The sequence below is a fragment of the Chanodichthys erythropterus genome, chromosome 16 (genome assembly GCF_024489055.1).
Source record: "Chanodichthys erythropterus isolate Z2021 chromosome 16, ASM2448905v1, whole genome shotgun sequence".
In the NCBI taxonomy this organism is placed as follows: Eukaryota; Metazoa; Chordata; class Actinopteri; order Cypriniformes; family Xenocyprididae; genus Chanodichthys; species Chanodichthys erythropterus.
This window is the reverse complement of record NC_090236.1, coordinates 7,070,132-7,095,297: the sequence shown is the minus strand read 5'-3', so window position 1 is coordinate 7,095,297 and position 25,166 is coordinate 7,070,132. Positions and strand designations below refer to the sequence as shown.

The 25,166-nt window shown below is 39.5% G+C and overlaps 1 protein-coding gene across 4 annotated transcripts in view; it reads right to left on the bottom strand.

Moving 5' to 3' along the window:
- LOC137003718 (ephrin type-B receptor 1-B) overlaps positions 1-25,166 on the bottom strand; it is a 337,726-nt gene that overhangs the window by 105,909 nt on the left and 206,651 nt on the right. For all 4 annotated transcript variants that reach the window (XM_067363994.1, XM_067363997.1, XM_067363996.1 and 1 more), the window contains exon 4: positions 11,025-11,180. In XM_067363994.1, the coding sequence (XP_067220095.1) occupies positions 11,025-11,180 (156 nt within the window). The remainder of the gene's footprint in view (positions 1-11,024; positions 11,181-25,166) is intronic.

The window sequence follows — 25,166 nt, the reverse complement described above, 5'->3', positions numbered from 1 at the left end:
CCTGACATAGGAGCCAGATTTTTTGAAGGTTTAATGGTGGTGGAAAAATGCTTTTTGCGTTCTCTCGCAAATGTTTTGCGTTCCCCCAAGAAACTTTGCATTCCCTCGCTCCGTAAACCCCTATCTACATCCCCACTCTTGCATTTTTTTTTTTGGTTTATAGTGTCAAAGGCTTTCTTCAGGTCCAGAAACACAGCATCAACTACCCCACCTTTATCTAATAGGTTTTTAACATTTTCTATTAAAAAAAACTGTTTTTGTGGAGTGTTGAGCTCTGAAACCAAATTGCATAGGGTGAAGGGAAAATGATGTGGTGTTTAAATAAGTGATTATTTGTTGAGCAATTAACTTCTCTGCAACTTTAGATACTGTAGGTATTATACTAATTGGTCTATAGTTGCAAATTGACAAAGGGTCAGCATTTTTGGAATGACAGCTGATTTCTCATAAATGGAAATGGAACAATTGAGAATTTATGGGAGAAATTAACATTGGACCAAGTTCTTTTAACATGAGTGTGTCCATGCCAAATATGTCTTTAGTTCTGGATGGTTTAAATGATCTTATAGTTTGTTCAACATCAGTTTCTATAACACTGCCCAGGGTAAAAGCTGGCTCTGTAGCATTTATTGTACAAGTATTTACAATAAATGCCACAGAGCCAGCCTTTACCCTGGGCAGTGTCACAGAATATATGCGCAGACGCTACAGTTATGACAGTAACGTGCTCGTAGCAAGGAATTTATATATATATATATATATATATATATATATATATATATATAATTTTTTTTTTTTTCTCGCAAGACTAAAATGTGACAAGATTTCTCATCGAGGCGAAAAGTCTTGTGATATTGCCATGACAGAGTGGTTAGGATGATTTGAAAAGAATATGTCACCGCTACCTTTACATTACGCCTCCACTGTCGTTATGCTTTGTATTTAAAAAAAAAAACAAAAAAAAAACATTTAATTAAGTTAGATAACGGTCGTCGCCGATCCATATTTACAGAGTACGCACGATTGCTGAAAGTGAAAGTAAACGCGAGGGCGCATTCAAACGCGATCTCAATACCCCGCATTTTGAAAGCGGCTCCCTGATGAATGCAAATATCTCTCAACATGAAAGATATTTTAGGCTGGGCAGTGTAGTTGTAACCATCTCTTAGCTCTGTGTCAAAGCTCTGTGGTCTCACTTGCACTTTGAATATTGAGAGAGTGCGATTATGGTTGCACTTAATGTAAAGTACCATAAAAAACAGTTTTCTCTTAATCTTATTAAGCACAAACAATAAGGTTTCATTTGTTAACATTAGTTAATGCACTGTGAACTATCATGAACTAACAATGAATGACTATTTATGCTAATAAAAATAAAGATTAATCAATACTGTAGCACATATATTGCTCATTGTTAGGTGATGTTGGTTAATTAATGTTAATTAATGAGACCTTATTGTAAAGTGTTACTATTTTTATTAATACTGTTCCCTTTCGTGGGAACTATCGACGCTACGTCGAATGACGTGATGGGAACCCTCTGTATTTTGTGTTCGTGAAGCACCTCTGTATCCAACCAATGAAGAGACGTGACGTCAGAGGCGGGTGACGTCACGGATCAGGAAGCTATAAAGCACACCTGAACACAAAGCACGCCAGCTTCTGTTGTCTTCAGCAAGCGCTCTCTGTATCTTGTGTGTCTTATTTGGTGTTGTTTGTCTTATTACATATAAACAAGTCAAGATCTCTTCGTCTGAGGACAAGAGTATCTCACACCAATCCATATATTTATATATAAAAAAGACACGTATTATGGCGAGAAACAGCAGTGAAATGGGAGTGAGCCCAGACAGCTCTCGAGGGAGCGTCTGTGTGCACTGTAAAAACTCGCTCTCAGGACACTGCTGCAGTGTTCCCCGCGGATCGGGTCCCGCTTCTGCTGAGGCAGGGCGGAGGCTCCGTTCATGGGGTTCACAAATGGATCTGACAGAGGGATTAGAGACGGGCGCGCCTTTTCTCTGCCCTCACCAGCCAGGTTCAGCGCCGTCTCCCAGGTGGAAGCACGCTCTGCGGTTTCTTCCCCCGGGTTGAGGCACCGATACTCACATGTCCAGCTCTGAGGAGGTGGATATTGTGATATCGATCTGAGGATCACCACCTCACAGTCACACACACACATATCGTGTTTCAAAATCACACGTTTATAACAAATCAATCGTGAACAGCAGTTTGATTTTTCCCCCTGTGCTACACTACAAAGCGAGTTGGGATACACACGATTTATGTGTTGTTTGCTGGGAGTGGAGCGTGCACGTCAGCTCACAACTGACAGTGACCGTGTTCATTCATAAAAATGTCCCGAAGAAAAGTATGCACTAGCGGGAGTTTTGTAGCTCCACTCCTGTTGGCTTTATTCTCGAGGGAATAAAAGTCTATTGCAAAGCTCGAATCTCGCGCTTGCCGAGGCAGCGCGTAGACTGAGTTTTCATTAAAGAATATATGGCTCGGATCTCGCGTTGCCGAGGCAGCGCATAGATTAAGTCTGCAAGAATGAAAATACGGCTCGGGTCTTGCGTTTGCCGAGGCTGCGCATATATCACGTGTCCGTAATTATGCATGTGTGTGTATGTGTATGTATATATTAAGGGATCTGAGTAGACGGGAGTTCCCTTTCTCTATTTCCCTAAAATACCTTGCGAATTATTACGAGCTATAATTCTTTTTTGTATTCTAAATATATTCAGTCTGTTCAAAAATATAAGAACTGGCTGCATTTAATTTGAGGATTAAATGAAATATTGAATACATTAAATTCTGAGGAATTTAAAAGCCTCCGGACTAGGATGGATCTGAGGACCGTCATTATCTCTCGGAAGGCTTCAAAGAAGAGGTCCTGACATAGTGCAGGATCTTTCGAGGGCAGCCCCCTCCGGGGGGGTTCGGATATCGGGTCCTCCTCGGTGCCCTCAGGGGACCGTTCTGTCAACCCTGCCACCAAGCGTGAGTCAGGGCACAGCAGTTTCCACCGATCCTCCGAGGAGAGTCGGCCAGCACGTGATTCGTCTGTCTGCCGGTGCGCCGCGTCAGATAGACGAGCCAAGTGCTCAAAAAACACCAGAGACCAGTCTCGAGAGACTGGTTCCCTTAGTAGAATATTTGGAAGAGTGGAAAAATCCCGAATGTTTCGAAGTGGGTGCTGCTCATGATAGAACAGGGCTACAGAATTCAGTTTGGTTCACGACCGCCCAAGTTCAATGGGGTGCTTCCTACGGTGGTAACCCCAGAGCAGTCTCTGATGATGGAGCAAGAAGTAACAACGCTTTTGCAAAAAGGGGCTATAGAAAGGGTTTCCCCTCCCAGCAAAATGTCGGGCTTTTACAGCCGCTGCTTCATTGTTCCGAAGAAGGATGGAGGGTTGCGTCCGATCATAGATTTACGTGTGCTAAATCGATCCATAAAGAAGCTGAAGCTCAAAATGCTTACACTCAGACAGATCATCCCTCAGATCAGGTCCGAGGACTGGTTTGTAGCGACAGATCTGAAAGACGCATACTTTCATGTATCCATCCATCCTTCACACAGGAAGTTCCTCAGGTTTGCTTTCGGGGGCGAAGCTTACCAACACAGGGTTCTTCCGTTCGGCCTATCCCTCTCACCCTGCACGTTCACGAAGCGCGTGGATGCAGCGCTGGCTCCGCTGAGACTCCAGGGCATCCGCGTGCTGAACTATATCGACGATTGGTTGATATTAGCTCAAACAGAACAACTGGCAGTTCAACATCGAGATGTTGTCCTGTCGCACATGAAGTGGCTTGGGCTGAGGCTCAACGCCAAAAGAGTGTGCTGGTCCCGAGTCAGGTTGCAAACTACTTAGGTGTAATCTGGGATTCCACCACGATGCAGGCGCAGTTGTCCCCTGCTCGTTTGAGTTCCATTCTCGGGGCCGTGAAAGGGGTGAAGTTAGGCCAGTCACTCACTGTAAAACAGTTTCAGAGACTGGTGGGTCTGATGGCAGCTGCGTCCAATGTTATTACTTTTGGCCTTCTGCACATGAGACCCCTACAGTGGTGGCTCAGGACCAAGGGGTTTTCCCCGAGGGGAAATCCTTTTCGCATGATCAAAGTCACGCGGCGATGCCTTCGTGCTCTGGTCATGTGGAAAGAGCCTTGGTTAATAACCCAGGGACCCGTGCTGGGGACTTCTGGTCGTCGTGTAATGCTTACGACAGATGCTTTCCTCACGGGCTGGGGAGCGGTCATGAGTGGCCGCTCAGCTCAGGGTCTGTGGGAGGACCATCAGCGCTCCTGGCACATAAATCGGCTGGAGATGATGGCGGTGTCTCTAGCACTGAAACACTTCCTCCCAGACCTGAGGGGCCACCACATGTTGGTCCATACGTACAACATGACGGTGGTCTCTTATGACCAGTCACTCACTGTAAAACAGTTTCAGAGACTGTTGGGTCTTATGGCAGCTGCGTCCAACGTTATTACTTTTGGCCTTCTGCACATGAGACCCCTACAGTGGTGGCTCAGGACCAAGGGGTTTTCCCCGAGGGGAAATCCTTTTTCGCATGATCAAAGTCACGCGGCGATGCCTTCGTGCTCTGGTCATGTGGAAAAAGCCTTGGTTCCTGTCCCAGAACCCATGTTGGGGACTTCTCGTCGTCGCGTAATGCTTACGACGGATGCTTCCCTCACTGGCTGGGGGGCGATCATGAGTGGTCGCTCGGCTCAGGGTCTCTGGGAGGACCATCAGTGCTCCTGGCACATAAATCGGCTGGAGATGATGGCGGTGTTTCTTGCATTAAAACACTTCCTCCCAGACCTGAGAGATCACCATGGGTTGGGCCGCACAGACAACACTGCGGTGGTCTCATACATCAACCATCAGGGGGGCTTGCGGTCTCGCCTGTTATTCAGGCTGGCCAGTCGCATCCTCCTCTGGTCCCAGGGAAAGCTCCTCTCGCTGAGAGCAGCTTACATCCCCGGGCAGTTGAATGTGGGAGCGGACGCCCTGTCGAGGCAGGGCGCGAGACCGGGGGAATGGAAACTCCACACTGAGGTGGTGGAGTTGATATGGAAAACTTTCGGTCGAGCTCAAGTCGAGAGGAGTCAGCTCAGTGCCCTCTGTGGTACTCACTTCAGCACCCAGCACCTCTAGGGCTGGATGCCATGCTACAGACGTGGCCGAGGCTACGTCTGTATGTGTTCCCCCCAGTCTCAATGCTCCTGGGAGTTCTGGAGAAGGTTCGCCAGGAGAAAGTCGACCTAATATTGGTGGCCCCGTACTGGCCGACCAGAATATGTTTTTTCAGACATAATGTCTCTACTTCAAGGCTCTCCCTTAGAGCTTCCTCTCAGGCAGGATCTCCTGTCTCAAGCGGGCGGCACGATTCTCTATCCCCGCCCAGAAATGTGGAAACTGTGGGCCTGGCCCCTGAGGGGGCAAGGCTCATAGGAACTGGTCTCTCAACCGAGGTTGTAGAGACAATCCTTCACTCCAGAGCTCCCTCCACGAGGAAGTTGTACTTATGTAAATGGAAATTGTTCTCTGTGTGGTGTGAACAGCATAATTTGGACCCGGTCCATTCTTCTGTCTTTGACATGCTTCAGTTCCTTCAGGAAAAGTTTTCGGAAGGTTTAACCCCTTCCACGCTGAAAGCATATGTGGCCGCTATTTCGGCTCATCATATCCCTGTAGGGGGCTCCTCGCTGGGTCGAGACCCCCTAGTAGTACGCTTCCTCCGTGGTGCACTCAGGTTGAGACCTGTGGTGCGCACAAAGACCCCGACCTGGGACCTCACTATTGTGCTCCAAGGGCTGGCTGAGGCTCCCTTCGAGCCAATAGAGGAGGTGTCAGACAAGTTCTTGACACTTAAAACTATCTTTCTCTTGCCGTCTCTTCTTTGAAGAGAATTGGTGATTTACAAGCGCTGTCAGTCGCTCCATCTTGTCTTGAGTTTGCGCCTGGTATGGTGAAAGCCTTTCTGCATACCAGGCCGGGCTATGTTCCGAAGGTTCCGACGAGGGTCCCAGGTCCCATTGTACTCGAGGCTTTCTGCCCGCCTCCTTTTACGAGTTCGGATCAGGAAAGAAAGTGGATAAGCAAGTGGGTGGTCGAGGCCATCTCACTTGCATATGAGACAGTGGGATGTCCGTGTCCCTTAGTGGTGCGCGCTCATTCCACGAGAGGTATGGCCGCGTCCAGAGCTCTCTTATCTGGAGTCTCCATGGACGACATTTGTGGTGCGGCTGGATGGTCATCCCAGCACACCTTCATCAGATTTTATAATCTTAATCTTAATATCACTTCGGGGGCCAGGGTCCTACAAGATAGCAGCCAGGCACTCGGACACACGGCGTAGTTGGGATTGCGTTCCCATCACGTCATTCGACGTAGCGTCGATAGTTCCCACGAAAGGGAACGTCTCGGGTTACGAGTGTAACCCCTGTTCCCTGAGTAAGGGAACGAGACGCTACGTCACGTGGCCGTATCTCCTGCATACCTGGTGCGCTTGCTTCAGACATTTTACAGAAGCTGGCGTGCTTTGTGTTCAGGTGTGCTTTATAGCTTCCTGATCCGTGACGTCACCCGCCTCTGACGTCACGTCTCTTCATTGGTTGGATACAGAGGTGCTTCACGAACACAAAATACAGAGGGTTCCCATCACGTCATTCGACGTAGCGTCTCGTTCCCTTACTCAGGGAACAGGGGTTACACTCGTAACCCGAGACGTTTTTATTTTTATTATCAGTTTGTGGAAAAGAGTTCAGTTAGGAGGTCAAAAGTTAGAAGCTCATAAATCATGTACAGTAAGATCTGAAGAGACTGAAATCATACAGAAGAGAAGTCAGTCAGTCGAGTTGTGACAAAACCTTTTACAGTACTTGAGTATTGTTGTCTTTTACTGCGTATGATAATTCATACTCAGAAAATAGAAGTGAAATGACATCCATTACAAGATGATTAGTTAAAACATTTAAAATACACCAGCAGAATATTTTTTCTAGTCATGCATTTCACCATTGAGGATTTCTTAAAAATAGTGTGTAAATATCTTGTATCGTCTCGTGAACTCCATCTCGAGTCTCGTATATATTAGGGGTGTGGTATTTGTGTGTGTGTGTGTGTGTGTGTGTGTGTGTGTGTGTGTGTGTGTGTGTGTGTGTGTGTGTGTGTGTAAATACAAACAAATAAATACATAAATCAGTTGTTTTTCCAATTGTGGATGACCCCGGATGACCCCATAGGGAGGTTTTATTAGATTTTAGCTCACTTTTGGGGACAATTTTGTTCTCAAAGTATACCCAAGAAAACTTCCACACATACTTGCACCGTAACCGGTGTTCCATGCAAACCTAGACGCATTAGTTGCCTCGAACCCAGACTTGTCACCAACCAAGCCCCAGATAACAAGTTCTGCTCTTGCTCGGCCAATCGAAACAGCTAAATCCAAGAGAAAATGCTCTATCCACACGTACACACAAACCCCAGAACAGAACTGGTCACCACATAGCTCCAGGAGAATTAATCTTGAGGATTGTGCTGTCCGGCTTCCTCCAATTAACCAGTAAGCTGTCACCCATCAACACACACACACATACACTCCCAGAAGACATTTCTGAGGAAATAATTTAAGTTCTGATGGAGGCTTGAGGCGATTCCGACCAGTCCCACAGCTCTACTCCCTGCAGAGACAACCACAAATCCCCAGAGAGAGAAAGAGACAGGAGTAAAGTGAGCCTGTGGAGGAGGTGAAATTTAACTTTTTACTGAAGTTGAGATGATGTAATTCACTACACACAGGGTGGGGTGTGTTGATAGATTCCTGTAGACTCTCTCTCAGCCATGGATCATCAGGTTAATCAGACCACAGACCACTTTCCTTTTTTATATATTTTTTAAACATATTTCTGTAGCTGCTAGATGCGCCGCAAGCAATTTCAAGCAGCAGTTCAAAGAGAAATATTCATTTTCTCACCGTCTGTAAACAGTAAAATGACCAGGTGCTAGCATGGGCCTTCCTCTGAGCAGGTGCTGGGCTAAATCGCAAATTGCCATCTGTATATGTTTCACTGAACGCCATTTTAGACTCTAAATGGAGAATTAAAATGCTGAGAGGACTTTCAAATACAGCGTGCACCGCCTGGGCAGCTCTTCAGGAATGCAAACACGAGCAGGCCTTTTTATAGTGCTGTCTCATATTCCTTCGATTCAGCGATAACTTACAAGATATCTGTGAATACAGTCACAAATTATGCAACTATAGCCATCTACCCTTTTAAACATGACAGTATTCACACTATGATAATTAATATAGCCAATATTTAGCACAGTTTGAAGTGCATATTTTTGTTTGTTTGTTTGTTTGTTTTTAAATGGTGACTATTTGATAAGAACATAAAGGACACACCATTTGCTAAATCAAAAAACTTATATTATGCCATTTTTGTATATATTTTTCTCTGTAAATAATTACTATTTACTACTATACTACTTAAGTTTGTTTGTAGGTTTTGCAAATATTTAACCAATGAAAAGTATTAAAGGTGCCCTAGAACCAGTTTTTATAAAATGTAATATAAGTCTAAGGTGTCCCATGAATGTGTCTGTGAAGTTTCAGCTCAAAATACCCCATAGATTTTTTTTTTTATTATTTTTTTTAACTAGCTATTTTGGGGCATCATTAACTATGCACTGATTTACAAAGTTTACACAGCTAATATAACCCTCAAATAGATCTTTACAAGATGTTCTTCTTGCACACTGCATGCATGCATCGGATCATGTGAGTATTGTATTTATTTGGATGTTTACATTTGATTCTGAATGAGTTTAAGGCTGCGCTCCGTGGCTAACGGGCTAATGCTACACTTTTGGAGAGATTTATAAAGAATGAAGTTGTGTTTATGCATTATACAGACTGCAAATGTTTAAAAATGAAAATGGCGATGGCTCTCTTGTCTTTGTGAATGCAGTAAGAAACGATGGTAACTTTAACCACATTTAACAGTACATTAGCAACATGCTAACAAAACATTTAGAAAGACAATTTACAAATATCACTAAAAATATCATGTAATCATGGATCATGTCAGTTTTTATTGCTCCATCTGCCATTTTCGCTATTGTTCTTGTTTGCTTACCTAGACTGATGATTCAGCTGTGCACAGATCCAGACGTTAATACTGCCTGCCCTTGTCTAATGCCTTGAACATGGGCTGGCATATGCAAATATTGGGGTCATAAATATTAATGATCCCGACTGTTACGTAACAGTCGGTGTTATGTTGAGTTTTTCTGAGGTCTTTTAAACAAATGTGATTTACACAAGAACGAGGAAACAATGGTGTTTGAGACTCACTGTATGTCATTTCCATGTACTGAACTCTTGTTATTCAACTATGCCAAGGTAAATTAAATTTTTGATTCTAGGGCACCTTTAAAAGGAAATTGTGTAAATGTTTTATCTCCACTGGATCCTCAAATTGTCAATCAAATCTCATGACACTTCCCCGCCTCTATCATGAATGAAGTGTCGCACACAGTTTGGACCGTCAGTAAGTATTTTTAATTTATTTTACTTATTTATTTTACTTTTCATTTATTTTACTCAAGAAACACACACACACACACACACACACACACACACACACACACACACATATTTATATATATATATATATATATATATATATATATATATATATATATATATATAGATATATTATATATATATGTATGTGTGTGTGTGTGTGTGTGTGTGTGTGTATATATATATAAAGGCTAATGTTTTATGTATTTGAGGAGCAGAAAAGAGTGTCATAGTCAAGTATTTGTCATCGAGTCATTGCCAATACTGCCTTGAACAGCCTGTGCATAGCACTTCATCTTTTATAACATATTTTGTCTAAATGACAAAAAAAAAAAAAAAAAAAAAACACAGTGCCCACATAGCTAAAGTAAACTTTATAACCTGTGTGTTGATTAAATGTAATGCGATGCACTTACTGCCTCAGATGTGGCCGTTCCAATGACAGACTAAACATGCATGTCTTAAATCCGATGGTCAAAAACCTTGTAACTTCAGTTAAGCTTGGTTTTGGAATTTTTTTTAAAAAGACTAATGCAAGTGTCTGACCATATATAAAACCACAATATCAACTTTGACAAGGCAGTGATTAATTATTTAAAAAAAAAAAAAAAAAAAAAAAAAAAAATATATATATATATATATATATATATATATATATATATATATATATATATATATATATATATATATAATTTTTTTTTTTTTTTTTTTTTTCATTTCCTGAAAAGTAGGAGAGGGTGACTTATGAGGACAAAAGGCTTATAAATCATATAGAATGATTTTTTTTTTTTTTTTTTTTTTTTTGAGAAAGTAAAAATGGGTAGTTTTAGGGGTAGGGGTAGTGTTGGGGTATAGAAAATATGGTTTGTAGAGTATAAAAACCATTATGTATACGGAATGTCCCCACAATTCACAAAAACAAATGTGCATGTGTGTGTGCATGTGTCATAAACTGCAATCTTATAAGCCTCACAGCCTCTCAGTAATGACTTCAATTTCATTCATATGTAAAAAAAAAACAAAAAAAAAAACAACAAAAACAACAACAAAAACATTGCTAGACTAACTGATAATAAAGAGACACATCATTTAAAATATGTAAAACAAATGCATAATCCAAGTGGATCAATAAATAAATACTTTTTTATAAATAATAATTGTAACTAATATTAAAATAATAATAAAAACCACTTGGGTCAAAATCTAAGCATAAATGTTTGAATGGGCATGATGTTTTTTTTTTTTTTTTTTTTCGGTCAGGTTGGCTCAGATGATCTCATTAGTGGCTGTGGTTTGGGCTACAACTTATTGCTGGTGCAGACCTGTGCTCTCAAACTGCTTCTGAAACGATGTTTTGACCTGACCGCTTCAGTTTAATGCTAATGATAATGACAATATCAGTAATATGATGATGATAATGACTCACTGGTGCAGGGCATGTCTGGCTGTTCTCCGTCTGCTCTGTAGTAACCGTTCCTGCAGACGCAGATGGTGGCTGCTTCAGACGTGGACCTACTGTTAGACGGACACTGAAGACACAAACCCGTCCCTTGACTGGACTTGAACGTTCCTGGAGGACAAGCTAAAGAGAGGGAGAAAGAGATCTTGTTAGTGAGCTATTTTATCTAATTTCCTGTAGACTTGTGAATAAGACCACCTCATTGCTTCAAACCAAACAACTTCAAAACCCATTTCATCTGGAATATTAAGAAATATTTGCAGTAAAACTTGTAGATGAACTTGGCATTCCTGCAACAGAGAGCTGCAAAAGCACACATATGTTCATCCTTGTCCAGTAAATCTCAAAACCTTGTGTTTAATTGATCTGGACAAGAAGGTAAAGTCTTTTTGTGTAGCATGGTGACCACCAGGAATGACATTATAAGCTTTAGGAGTGAAAAAACACAGGATGCTCCACTATTAATATGCAATCTGCCACTTGGGATACAATTCAACCATGCTATTCTTATGCAATGCATAGCTAACACAGTGTCTGAAGGAGTCAGTATCAGTTTACTACAGAAAAAAAAACTTTGCATTTATGAAAGCAAAGCGTGTTTTTGTTCCTGTTTGAGAGCAAGGTGACATATTTCCTGTAGGCGAGGCCTGTTTCCAGTGAAATAAGTGAAATGGAGCAAAGGTGCTCCCAAGACACATCGACCAACCTGATGTCAGCAAAAGCAAACAAGAAAAAAAAAAACAAAGAGTGTTTTCTGATTGGATCAAAACACTCCTTTTTTCCCCAAGCTTTTTTTCCCTACTGCATAGGAGAATAAAAGGGAAGAGAGGAAATTGTTGCATAAAGTTTACTTGTAATAGTAGGTAATCCAAGGCACTCGAATGGATTTGAGTGCCTTGGATTACCTACTATTACAAGTAAACATTTTTCCCTCGTATCCAAAGAGCACCGAGACTGAATTTACACACCGTGAACAAAGGTCTTATGGGTTTGGAACGACATGAGGGTGAGTAATTAATGACAGAAATTTCATTTTTGTGTGAATTAATCCTTTAACAAATTTAGGGCCCTATCATACACGTGGTGCAATGTGGCGGCAGGCGCGACAAGTATTTTTTGCTAGTTTCCGTCCGACACAGTTATCATTTTTCACGTCCTGCGCCACATTGTTTAGATAGCAAATGCATTTGCTTCCATTTGTGCACCCATGGGCCTGCCGGTCTGAAAACAGATGCATTCAGACGCATTGTTGACGTGTTGTTAATTTGAGGCAACTGAAATAGACTGCGCCAGTTTTTTTTTGTTATTTAAAGCACACTTTAGTAATATGCGCCTATAGGCGGGCACACAACGCGCATACACTCTGCTTATTTTTACAGCACAGGAACACATAGCAGCACACAAAATACCTTTGCAAATTACGCAATGTAAATAGCGAATCCGCCATGGCGCGAGTGCAACTGGCTATTAAAGGGAATGGAAGATGAGACTCTGATTGGTTTATTGCACGTTACGCCCTAAAAACACACCCAATACTCATTAAGAGAATAGAGACAGCCCTTTTAGACAATGCGCCAACCATTTTTCCTGTCGTTATCTAGCAAAAGTGGATTCAGACACGCCCTAAGTGAACTTGCACCGTGCGCTTTAGACCATGCACTTAGATCATTAAAATAGGGCACAAAGTCATAGTTTTTTAAGCTTTAGAAAAAGCACTTAATCATCCAAATGATATAGTCATGCTGGTCTCTGCTTTCAGGGCTTCTGAGGCATGGCAGAGAGTGGTGAATAAATTCTGCTCGCTTTTCCAGGCCGAGTTTATCTCTCTGAATAAAGAGCTGAAATGATTCCTGTACTCGTTTATCATTAATTCTGCAGCTATTTAAGATGGACACTTTCTGCTGGTTCAGATGCATGATCACAAAAAATGTGATCTGATCACAGTGTACTGCTGCTGACACTGATGAAGAAAATAGAGAGGCACATTTCATATTGATCCTAAATGAGTCATATTCCACACGATGCCCATTTATAAGTTTACTTAAGGTTTCTTGCACCAATTCAGAATTAAATAGGATTTTTGCTACTGACCTTTAAGACTTTTAGAACTTCTAGTCATTCAACATTTGTTTGTAATTCAACCACCTTAGGTGGTTAAAACGTCCCATTTTACCACACACTCTCCACCAAGCAATATTTCATGTCAGCACTAGATCAATGTAATCTGCCGTTAATACCTTGATTAACTGGCATTACGGCAGTGACAGCCGGGACGCTTCAGGTCGCGATGGACCTGGATCGACCTGTTCGCATTTAGAACTGTTATTTGCATGCCATGAATATGCATCATACTCATGAATATGAATTAAGGGGCAAACATGAGCTATATGGAGAATTTAAGATGTGGGTGTGATTACCACACTTATCAATTTACATACAAAGATGGATGAAGGAATGACAGAAATTAATAAATTATGTGAGATGGAAGACGTGTAGTGTGAAAAAGGGAGGAACTGTGTCTCTCCTTTAATGAGAGAGGACAGGATAATTCATCCCTTCTTCCATCCATATGAAGGAGTGTGACCTGCGCTGCGTGTGAAATCAAACCTCTGTTCCTGAATATCTGCAGCCTTTGAAGAAATTAATTAGATGCTATACAGCTCATTAAAAGTTTAGAGGGTCGGGTCTACTTTATTACTCGGTTCTTTTATCTATCCATCTACTCACCCGCGGACTTATTCATTTAGTCATTTAATAAATACGGGGAGGAGAGGAGATTAGATGTATATGGAAAGATAGAGAAGAGCAGATTAAAAGTAAAGGGGACAAAAAAGGAGAAAAGAAACAAGGGAGAAGATGAGGAGAAAAAAATAAGAACAAATAGAGAAAAAAAGGAAAGGAAAGGAAAGGAAAGGAAAGGAAAGGAAAGGAAAGGAAAGGAAAGGAAAGGAAAGGAAAGGATAAGGGCTGTCAACGTTAACGTGTTAATGCATGAGATTAATTCAAAATCCTTAACCATTTAAAATAATTTAATGCAAATAAAGACAATAAATGACTTTAGCATGTGAAATTGCGGCATTAACATAATTTACGTCACACAGATGATCTCTGAAGTTGAGAGCATCTACAATGGTGCAAGCACCTGTAACCCTGGTAGGCGGAAATTTCTATTCAAACGCTTTAACCCGATTTCTATTCTCTGTTTGCGATCAAATCATACCTATAACCTTTTACAAGATCAAATATAAGTCTCTGGTGTCCCCAGAATGTGTCTGTGAAGTATTTTGTAAGCTCAAAATACCCCACAGACCATTTATTATAGCTTTGCCCATATTTGGGTGTGAGCAAAAAAGACACTGTTTTTGTGTGTGTCCCTTTAAATACAAACGAGCTGCTGCTCCCGGCCCCCTTTCCAGAAGAGGGCGGAGCTTTAACAGCTCTCGCTTCAGTTGCTCAACAACAACAAAGCTGGAGAATCTCACGCAGCCAAAATGACGATTGTCAGTAACGGTGTTCAACCAGAGTCTGACACTGATAGAGAGACTCAGGAAGAAGTTACAACTTTTAGAATGCATCTGGACATTTCTGAATGATTAGTGAATAAATTTATGTAGTTGCTGTGTAGTTGACTGCACATGCTAGTCGATGAGTTGAATCATGTTAATCTTTTGTGCAAATCCAGCACTGAATTGACCCTCGTTTGTGAAGCAGTCCAGCGTAAAATGACGGCATAGCAACAAAACTCTACAACAACTCTTTATCTTCTCTAAAGCAGCCCAACATGACCTCACCCCCTTAGTTGCGTGTTCTCGGGGACAGGGTTTATGTAAATTTTAGGGTTAGTGATGTCACTAACCCAGGAAGAAGCTTGTTGTAGTCCCTACCAGCCATTTGTTGTAGTCCTTAAACAGCAAATTCTTTAAAAGAAAATATATCCCCTTGCACTGAACATAACTAACTTTGCAGATATTGTTTGTGCTCAAACAGCAACATTATACACTAACTAAAATAAAAAAAATAAAATAAAAAAGGGAAATCGTAATCACCAGGAAAGTTTTCAGTCCAATGATCCAGTAAGCGAATTCATCCAAACAATCAGTCCCAAAAAGCGCTAATGTAAAGAAAACATCCCACTGCTGTTTGGCCAGATGATACGTAAACTACCTTTCTCGGCTGGATAAAGTAAAACCAGCATCTTGTTAGTAAAGTTTTGATGGATGAGGATTCCAATCAAGGTAAAGACGATTACAGTGACGTACAGGAGTCATACAGTAAGCACCAGCGAGTCTGTTATATTGATGCGCAAACATGTGGACCACATTTAGTATCGCAACTTGACTTATCTATAATGTAAACAAGCTCTTTGCTGTTGCATTGTACATATACTCTGTAAATTCTGAATATTTTTTTTTTCTGTAATGTTTTTTTTTTTTTTTTTTGCATAATTTTATGAATTATATGGACTCCTTATATCTTTTGGTTATTTGGTGTCCTTTTGGAGTCTCCAAGTGTAATTTTTGGAAAGACATCTTAATTTGCCTTGAAAAAAGTATGCAGAAAATACAGTTTTGTGAGAATTGCCCTTCAATCTTATGGTTTACTTTGCTATATATAGCAAATGATGACAAAATGAACGTGTTAAACCAGATAAATGGCGTATGCTTAATTTCACGATAAGTGTGCGATTAATCGTGATTAAAAATGTTAATCTATTGACAGCCCTAAAAAGAATAAATATACTGTATACAGAAGAACATTTGGTGTGGAGCCCCTCACATACACACACACAGCAGAATGTGTGAAGGTGTGGGTGTTTGACAGACAGCTTCTGACCCAGCCCATATGACACACACACAATCACACTCGAATGCCTCTCACATCTCGCACAACGCCACATTCTCACAGTTACGAAACAAGTCCTGCTTGTCACCACGACAACAAGCACTGCAGCCATGACCTCTGACACCTGCGGCCCACTCACACACGGCAGAACAACAGATGGGGAAACTCCTGCACGTGGATACTCATGTTAGGAGACAAATGATGATCCGTCTGTTAAAGAAATATCCAGAATTAAGCTTCATCCAATTACATCATCATATCATTTTGATTTATTTTTATAAAAACAAAATAAAAGCACAATTACAGTAACACACTTACAATGGAATTCAATGGAGTGATCATACTGAATTCAGAAATGTGATGCTTGTATTTTGTTAAAGCACTTTTAATTATTCATTAAAGGGACCTATTATGCCCCATTTTACAAGATGTAAAATAAGTCTCTGATGTCCCCAGAGTGTGTATATGAAGTTTTAGCTCAAAATACCCCACAGATATTTTTTATAGCATGTTAAAATTGCCACTTTTTGGGTTTAAGAAAAAAAAAAAAAAGTTTCAGTGTGTGCCCTTTAAATGTAAATGAGCTGCTGTGCTTGGCCTAGGAGGGCGGAGCTTCAAGAGCTCATTCTTGAGTCAGTCAGGACACACTATAATGTCAGAAACTGTGAATATATGCTGCATGGAGATAGAACATGTATAGTTTAGTTCAACTACAGTTATAACTTATATTGTCTTCTTCCACTATATTAGTACATGCCTACCGGATCCCGCCCGAATGATGGCCAAAACTTTACAGATGAGTTTTATGATGTTTATTTTACTTAACACAAACGATGAAGTGTCCGTTTTCACTCTAGAAAATCTCTGTAAGAGCTTAATAAAACATAGTACAAGTGTGCATTCAAATATTATCCATAAACTCTCTCTCCCTTGCATTATCATCAACATACACAGCAAAGAACACAGAAACGCTCGTTACAACTAACAGTAAACAAACACATGAAGACCTTATGCCTTTTCAGTTGGTGCTTAATAAACTGGTAAACTTTATATCCGTAAATCAACTCCGATGAACTGTCATAAAGTGCTCTCACCTTGCCAGGGATCTGGAAATGGCTTGTTCTGAGACACTGGTTGGATTTTTATCATTATAGGGTGGTTATAGGGTGGTATAGGGTGTGTACACACACCGCCAATACACATTAATAGCCAAACACCATGCAAAAGTGAATTTTGCATAATAGGTCCCCTTTTAGGGGTGTCGCAATATACCGGTATTGACGATAACCGTGATATTCAAAGCATGAAATATCAATATCGTGTTAATTTAGGGTGTGACGATTATACCGGTATTGGCGATAACCACAATATTTAAAATGAATAGGATGCTTATGATATCATGACATGTAAATACTCCAGCGCCAGTACCTGACTGATCTCTCAGGTGGCAGTATTGCACCTTAATGCTGATGCCTGTCAAACAAGAAGAAGATGCAGCGCACAGCCGAGCGGGAGAGTGAGAGGCTCTGTCACACCAGAAAAAAGTAAAATAAGCTAAACAGAATGGGAGTTTTTCGGCTCCTTAGACAGCCCAATCAGCAGGATTTGCCTGCCTACAGTCAGCACAACACCATCAACCTCTTACCCACCTCCGTGTCCATCACCCTGCAGATTACTCCATTTTACAGAGAGTAAGTTGCGATTATTTTACTAGTCATGGAATGGGAAATGTTATATTAACCTGTTAACAGCGATTTTCCGTGTTCATATATTTAAATAAAGGGTGATTATTTTAAGTGCCGCGTTTTCTTTACTCATCTTATTCGGCGTGATGTAGCTATCCATACAGTTGCCCTCAAAATTCCAGATACACGGGCATTTTTTGCCCCGACGTTTTTTTGTCGTTATATCATATTATAAGATGTAGTTGTGTTACAATATCACATGAGCAAAAGTGCCATTTTCCCCAAATCAGCACAAATGCAATGTTCCTTCAACTTATTGTTAAATGAACAATGTGAGTTACATTTTACACACAGTAATATTGTTTTTTCCCTTTATTTCGCCAACAAAAAAATTCAAAACGATGAACAGCAGAACAGAGCCCCGTGCAACAGAAATGTTTTTGTTATTCTAACTGAATCCACATTTAGAACGAATGAATCCGAGCTTCGTTCCTGAATCAGCCGTGAATTAATCAGTCATTTGAACAACTTGGTTGACTCACTCACTCATTAAGACAGTGACTTGCTGCCACCTACTGGCAGTTAAGTTTACTTTCATATTTAAATTAAGTATCCCCTTTAATTAAGTAATATAAAAAAATCAATAAATAAATAAATAAAAACGTATCAACTGAAATGGGTCATATGATGCTTTTTAATGTTTTCCCTTTCCTTTAGAGTGTAATGTATCTATTTGTGCATTTATATCATCTCCAGCATGTAGTCTCCAGCAAAGGGATTTGTTTTAACAGAACGCCGATCCAGACCTACCAAAAACGACTGGATAGAAGTCCAGACATTACTTTCTCAAACATCCATGTAACAATGCAAAAGCAAAGCTCCTTAGTATGGCCTTCAGAAAAAAATATAAAAAATTTAGAGATTTATTTATAAAGCTGTTCCTGAGCAGTATAACCCACAAGTTTGCCTGTGCACAGCACATTTTACAGAGGACATATTCCTGAACCTTGGAAAGCACAACGCAGGCTATATACAAAGACTACTTTCCACTGTCAAACATTTTTCCCAAGTCGTGCTTGCAAAGTTGGTTCCGATCGATCCACATTTTCAGAATCGACTCCGGTTCAAATTGATACAGCAAAACTGACAACATTATTAACTGTGTGTTTACAATAGCTTAAAGTCTGGGGAGTTCAGTAAGGGCGTTACATTTCCGACATGCATGTGAGGTGTTTAGCCAATCAAAACACACTGGGTCAGATGGCCAATCAAAGCACTCTGAGCTTTTCAGAAGGAGGTGCTTTGTAGAAATCAGCTAGTTTCAGACAGACTGGGAACAGAGATGTGAAAAATGTGTTTTTTGAACATTATGGCATGTTAATCTATTTTATTACACCCAATTAACCAAAGAACTGACTTTTAATATAGCATCATATGTTTAAAACATTTTAATAATACATATTAAGTAAAAAAAAAAATATATATATATATATATATATATATATATATATATATATATATATATATATATATATATATATATATATATATATATATATTTTTTTTTTTTTTTTTTTTTATTTATTTATTTTTTTCTTAATATGTATTATTAAAATACACCACTGCTCAAAATGTTTAGGTTGGCAAGTTGTAGTTTTTTTTTTTTTTTTTTTAAGGAAGTCTCATACTCACCAAGGCTGCATTTATTTAATCAAAAATACAGTAAAAACAGTAATATTTTGAAATATTATTACAAATTAAAATAACTGCTTTTCTATTTTAATTTATTTTAAAATGTAATTCATTCCTGTGATGGCAAAGCTGAAATTGCAGCATCATTACATTTTAGTCTTCAGTGTCACATGATCCTTCATTCTAATACATTTAATAAGAAACATTCCTTATTATTGCCTATGTTAAAAAACAGTTGTGCTGCTTAATATTTCTGTTTAAAAACTGTGATATGTAATCACTATACTGATACACAGTATGCTTTTTGAATATTATATAGTAGGGATTTGGACGTGAATCCACAACTGTAAAAGTGTGATGTGTGTTTGAAATTATTTTAATTGTAATCCTTTAAAAGAACATGTGACAGGTTTTAAATTTAGATGTATAAGGCCTCATTTTACAAGAGCGTAGATTATTGTGTTTGCTGAACCGTCAAACTCCCAGACACTGAAAGTGGACCAACATCTGCTGTAAAATACCTGTAGCTGAAAGACACCCCCTGAGGGCGACCACTCAAATGCAACACACACAACAACTGAGCGCTTGGCTTCAGGCTTCTGCTGTGGTTGTCTGAGAAGACCTCCATCTCTGTAGCTGTAGGCGAAGCCTGAGGAGACAGCCACGAGATCGAAGCCTAAAAAATCGACCACACCAAACACGTAGTCAGCAAATACAGACAGACTCCAATAGCCTCACACTAAGCTGAGTCACGGCATCTCAAGTCTTTCATGGACCGTTAACAAGATACATTGAGAAGAAGCCAAACTTGTTTTACCTGAAAGAAATATCACAAAATCTTCATACTGTACAAACAGATCACCCTCTAATGCACACACATATCTCACAAGCGCCTTCAATCTCCTCTAACTGCATCTAAGGCCAAAATATACACACGCAACACAATTGTTTCACCAACCGACTGCATGCACATATTATGGAAGCTTGATTCCTCTACTAAAAAAAAACGAAAAAAAAAAAACGTAATTGCGACTTTATCACTTTTTCACTTTTTTTTCTCACAATTGCAAGTTTACATCTCAGAATTGCGAGATATAAACTCACAATTACGAGTTATGTCAGAATTGTAAGATATAAGCACAATTTCAAGAAATAAAGTCAGAATTGTGAGTTATAATGTCAGAATTGCAAGATATAAACTCACAATTGCGAGAAATAGTCAGAATTGCGAGATCTAAACTCGTAATTCTGACGTTTTCTCTAAATTGTGAGTTTATATCTTGTAACTCTGACATCGTAATTTGCAATTCTGACTTTATTTCTCACAATTGTAAGTTTAAAGGTCCTTTGACACTGGATGCGATTTTGACGCGCAAATTATTCGCGCAATGGTTTTGTTTTTTGATCAGCTGTTTGTGTAATGAGTGCTTTCACACCGAATGTGAATGTGCTGCTGCGAAAAAACAACGTTTATTTTTTTCGCTTCAATGTTGAAATTTTTTTCACATTTGAGACGACAGAAAAGGCTTCAACCAATCAAATACAAGGAAACAAAGGTGACGTCACAGCAACAATGACGGATCATCTGATAGCTTGTGTGTCGACGCATTTACAATAGAAAACTACCTTGTGAATGTTTATTTAAAATATATGTCTAGTAGTTAAACTTCTATCTGTAGTCCATAGGCATACAATTTCCCTATTGTGTGACAAATAAAGGTTTTCTTATCTTAGACAGAAGCCTATTTATAGCCTGGGCTACTCGCAGTATATGTGAGTGGGTTTCTTTTCTGTAAACAAAATGTCCAGTAGATGTCACTAGCTATTCAATCAACATTAACCTTTGACAGGTATCGCATTTCTCACGAGATTACAGCTACTGTGGGAGTACATGCAAGTCGCTGTATAGAGAAGGATAACATAACCTTCTGAGATAAAACTTGTTGATTTTTTTTTTTTAAACCTAAATTGTGTCCGTGACTATGGAAAGTGAATGTGGTGTTGTTAAAGGGATAGTTCACCCAAAAATGAAAATTTGATGTTTATCTGCTTACCCCCAACACATCCAATATGTAGGTGACTTCGTTTCTTCAGTAGAACACAAATGATGATTTTTAACTCCAACCGTTGCCGTCTGTCAGTCAAATAATGCTAATGGATGGGAACTTCTACTATAAGAGTAAATAAAACTTGCATAGACAAGTCCAAATTAAACCCTGCAGATCGTGACATCACACTGATGTCCTAAGATGTCCGGTTTGTGCAATAAACAGAACAGTATTTATATAATTTTTTAACTCTAATACACCAGTATGTCCAACCGCGTTCAGCACTCAATTTGTTTGGTCTGATCACGCTCTGAAAGCGGCAGTGATGTCTCGCTCTCATTGAACTATATGCGCGAGACATCACTGCCGCTGTCAGAGCGCGATCAGACATCACTAAGCGAATGCTGAACACGGTTGGACATAGTGGTGTATTAGAGTTAAAAATGATATAAATACTTTTCGGTTTCTCGCACAAACCGATCGTTTCGTGTCTTAGGACATCAATGTGTCGTCACGAGCCGCAGGGTTTAATTTGGATTTGTCTATGCAAGTTTTATTTACTCTTATAGTAGAAGTTCCCATCCACTAGCATTATTTGACTGACAGACGGCAACGGTTGGAGTTAAAAATCATCATTTGTGTTCAACTGAAGAAACAAAGTCACCTACATCTTGGATGTGCTGGGGGTAAGCAGATAAACATCAAATTTTCATTTTTGGGTGAACTATCCCTAAGACTGGGTGCATCCAAAAACTTACTTTCGGTCTTTGAAAAAAAAAAAAAAAATGAAAAGCTCATCTTCACTGGATGATAAAGTGTCTATGTTGTTTGTCCTGAGCAGTTAAACTGACCAACCTTTCCAACAGGATGAAGATTATTTTGTTGAAATATTTATACATTTTTTTTTTTCATTCAGCTGTCGCCGCGAATGTTTTGGAATCTTTCAGAGCACAAACGTTGCAAATTTGCGTCGCGGCTGATGTGAATGGTTTTGACGCGAACTATTCGCACGCGAACTATTCACTTTTTTGTTTCGCTTTTCCGTTACGTGTCCGGTGTGAAAGGGCCTTAAATCTCACAATGGTGGGTTATAAAGTCCAATTCTGAGGGAAAAAGACTGACTTTTTACTCAGAATTGGGAGTTTCTGACTTTATAACTAATATATTATATATATATATATATATATATATATAGTACACATTATCAGATAATATGTACACTATTACCTAATTTTACATCATTTTAGTATGTTTTTTTTTCCGAAATTAAATGTACTTTTTACTACATATTTAGTAAAAAAAAAAAAAAAATGCAATTAAATAAAAAAAACATCTAAACATTATAAATTCATATTTAGTTATAAATGTATAGTTTTAGCTGAAATAAAACACAGTTTATAAGTAATATATAAACATGCCCAATCAAAAATAGACACAAAAACTAAACTGAAAATATAATTGTGTACAATACAAATAAAAACAGTGTTATTGTTAAATTTTCAAACTTTGGAAAATGCAAAAACTAGCCTAGCTGTTCCCAATGTCAGTGTGTGTGTCTGAAAATGTCTGAAAATCTGAAATGCTGTTAAAACAAATTTTACTAAAAACTTTAATAGCATTAATGTGAGCATGGCATAGTTTGCAGTATGTCAATACAAAATAATAAAAACATTTGTGCATCATTAAAACTAAATAAAACTAAACTGAAATTGAAAAGCAAACAGCATCATTAAAAATAAAATAAAATCTACTGACATTTTCAAACCACGATAAATGCGTTGTGTTAAAGTAATGATGTGAGCTCAGTCAGATTGAGTAGCATCCCTCAGGCTACTGTTTACAGTTTAAGCTACTGTTTAATATGGAGCGTCTAGAGCTGAATCAGCTACTGTGAACAGCCCACAGTCAATGTGAGTGAGAGCGTGAGCGCAAATGCAGTTAAAAATGCATTTTTATGCATTTGGAGCACATTCTTAAAGCACACACACATAAATAAATCACTCCCACACCAACCTGCGTGTCCACTGGCTTTCTGACATTGCAAAATGCTATTCTCACTGCGACATTTTCCGCTAATTGTCTCGCGCCTGTTCAGCATGACATGAATTAATTCAGGGCCCTTTTTCTCGGTCCCAGGCGCTACAAGGGTCAACTCGGCAAAGAACTGATGACGGAGGGGAACCGAGGACAAGAAACGAGGGAACCAGGCGTGAAAAAAAAAAAAAAAAAAACATTGAACAACAAAAGATAGCCAAAAAAAAGCACAAAACCTGCCGTGGGACTGGGTTTTAATTTGGCATTAACGCTACAAACTTTTTCTAATTGACCTTGCGCATTAGGAGCACGTGGCTCAGGCGTTAAGCGCATTAATTAGCGCAGGGACGTCTCTCGGCAGCGTTCTGTCAAAGCAGACACTGGAAAGAAAAAAAATCCACCCAGCTTTTCTGTTCAATCTCAGTCGCGGCAAGAAAAGCCATGTTGCTGAAAGCTGAGATCAGCTGGCACAAAGCCCAGCTCACAGGCGGACTCATTCAGGCCGGGATGGGAGGAACGGGCGTTTATTCCTCAAAAGAGCAATAAAGCCATTACAGCGAGTAGGGAAAAGAAACATCGCTCATGCATGGCTGCTGAAACATCAGTCAATACAGCAGGTCGCTTAAACGTGTATATATGTACTCTTGGTTTACATAGTGTAAAATCATGGATTTCTTTGGCAGAAAAACTGACATATAAAACATTCAATGGAAATTTGATTTCTTACAAAAGTAAACTGAATCGAGAAAGATATTATCTTGATTTGCGTGCTATCGGAATTATCGTAAATGAAAGCTCTAGCGTAAGTTCTGCCAGGCAGACTCAATGTTACGTCACCTATTAGTTTAGAGCTAACTAATTATTATCTTGCACTTGGAGTATAAAAGATTGTTTGAGTCCGCAGGGTGGTCCCTGTCCATACCTCCCAGGGGGTCGGCTACGCCCCTGCCTTCATCTTCAGACAGGAAATGCAGAGTCCGCAACTCTTTAGGATCTGAGCTACGGATGTGGCCTACGCCAAAGAACTTTCTTACAACATTTTGCTTGCTGATTGTTAATAAATATGGTTGTCACGTTATCTTACCTCCCCAAGTCTTTCTGGTAGAAATATGAGTTTCCTAGTTAAAAATTGGACATGAACACCCTCTAAAAACCTGTTTACCACTGGGAAACTCTGGGGTCATTTTGATAACCAAGTTCCCAAGTTGGGCATGTCATAAACTTTAAATGTGGTGGAGGGCAGAACGATTACTGCTGACTGATATTTTTTACTAGCTTTTTCCACAACAGCTACATCACCGTGTCTTGTCATCAAAGTAGTGCATATTTACATACAGTATATGAATAATCATTTGAAGCGTATTGTATGTTTTATACACAGCCAAAATAGCCTGTATTTGACTAAAATTCCAGAATTGTCAGCAAGCTGACTATCTAGATGGCGCAGTGAATGTTTATATGGTTGTTAAATATCATTTTGGTTTCAACAAGATTTCCCCAGTAAATATGCAGGAATATACCTGGTGTCCTACATGATTCCTGTTCTTTCTGACAACAAAGCACTTGAATGTGACAAGCTCGTAATCCAGACTTGAGAAGTGGGAAGTAGGAAAGCTTTCTGATAGCATGTGAAGGCAGCATAAGTGTCAAATAAAACTCTTCATGGGATAGTTTACCCAACAATGAAAATTGTGTCCATTTATGACAGAATTTAATTTTTCTACTATACTATACTATACATTTTAAACTATCCCATTTAATACATTTAAAATAGACATGCATGATAAATATTAGACATGTGCATGCTC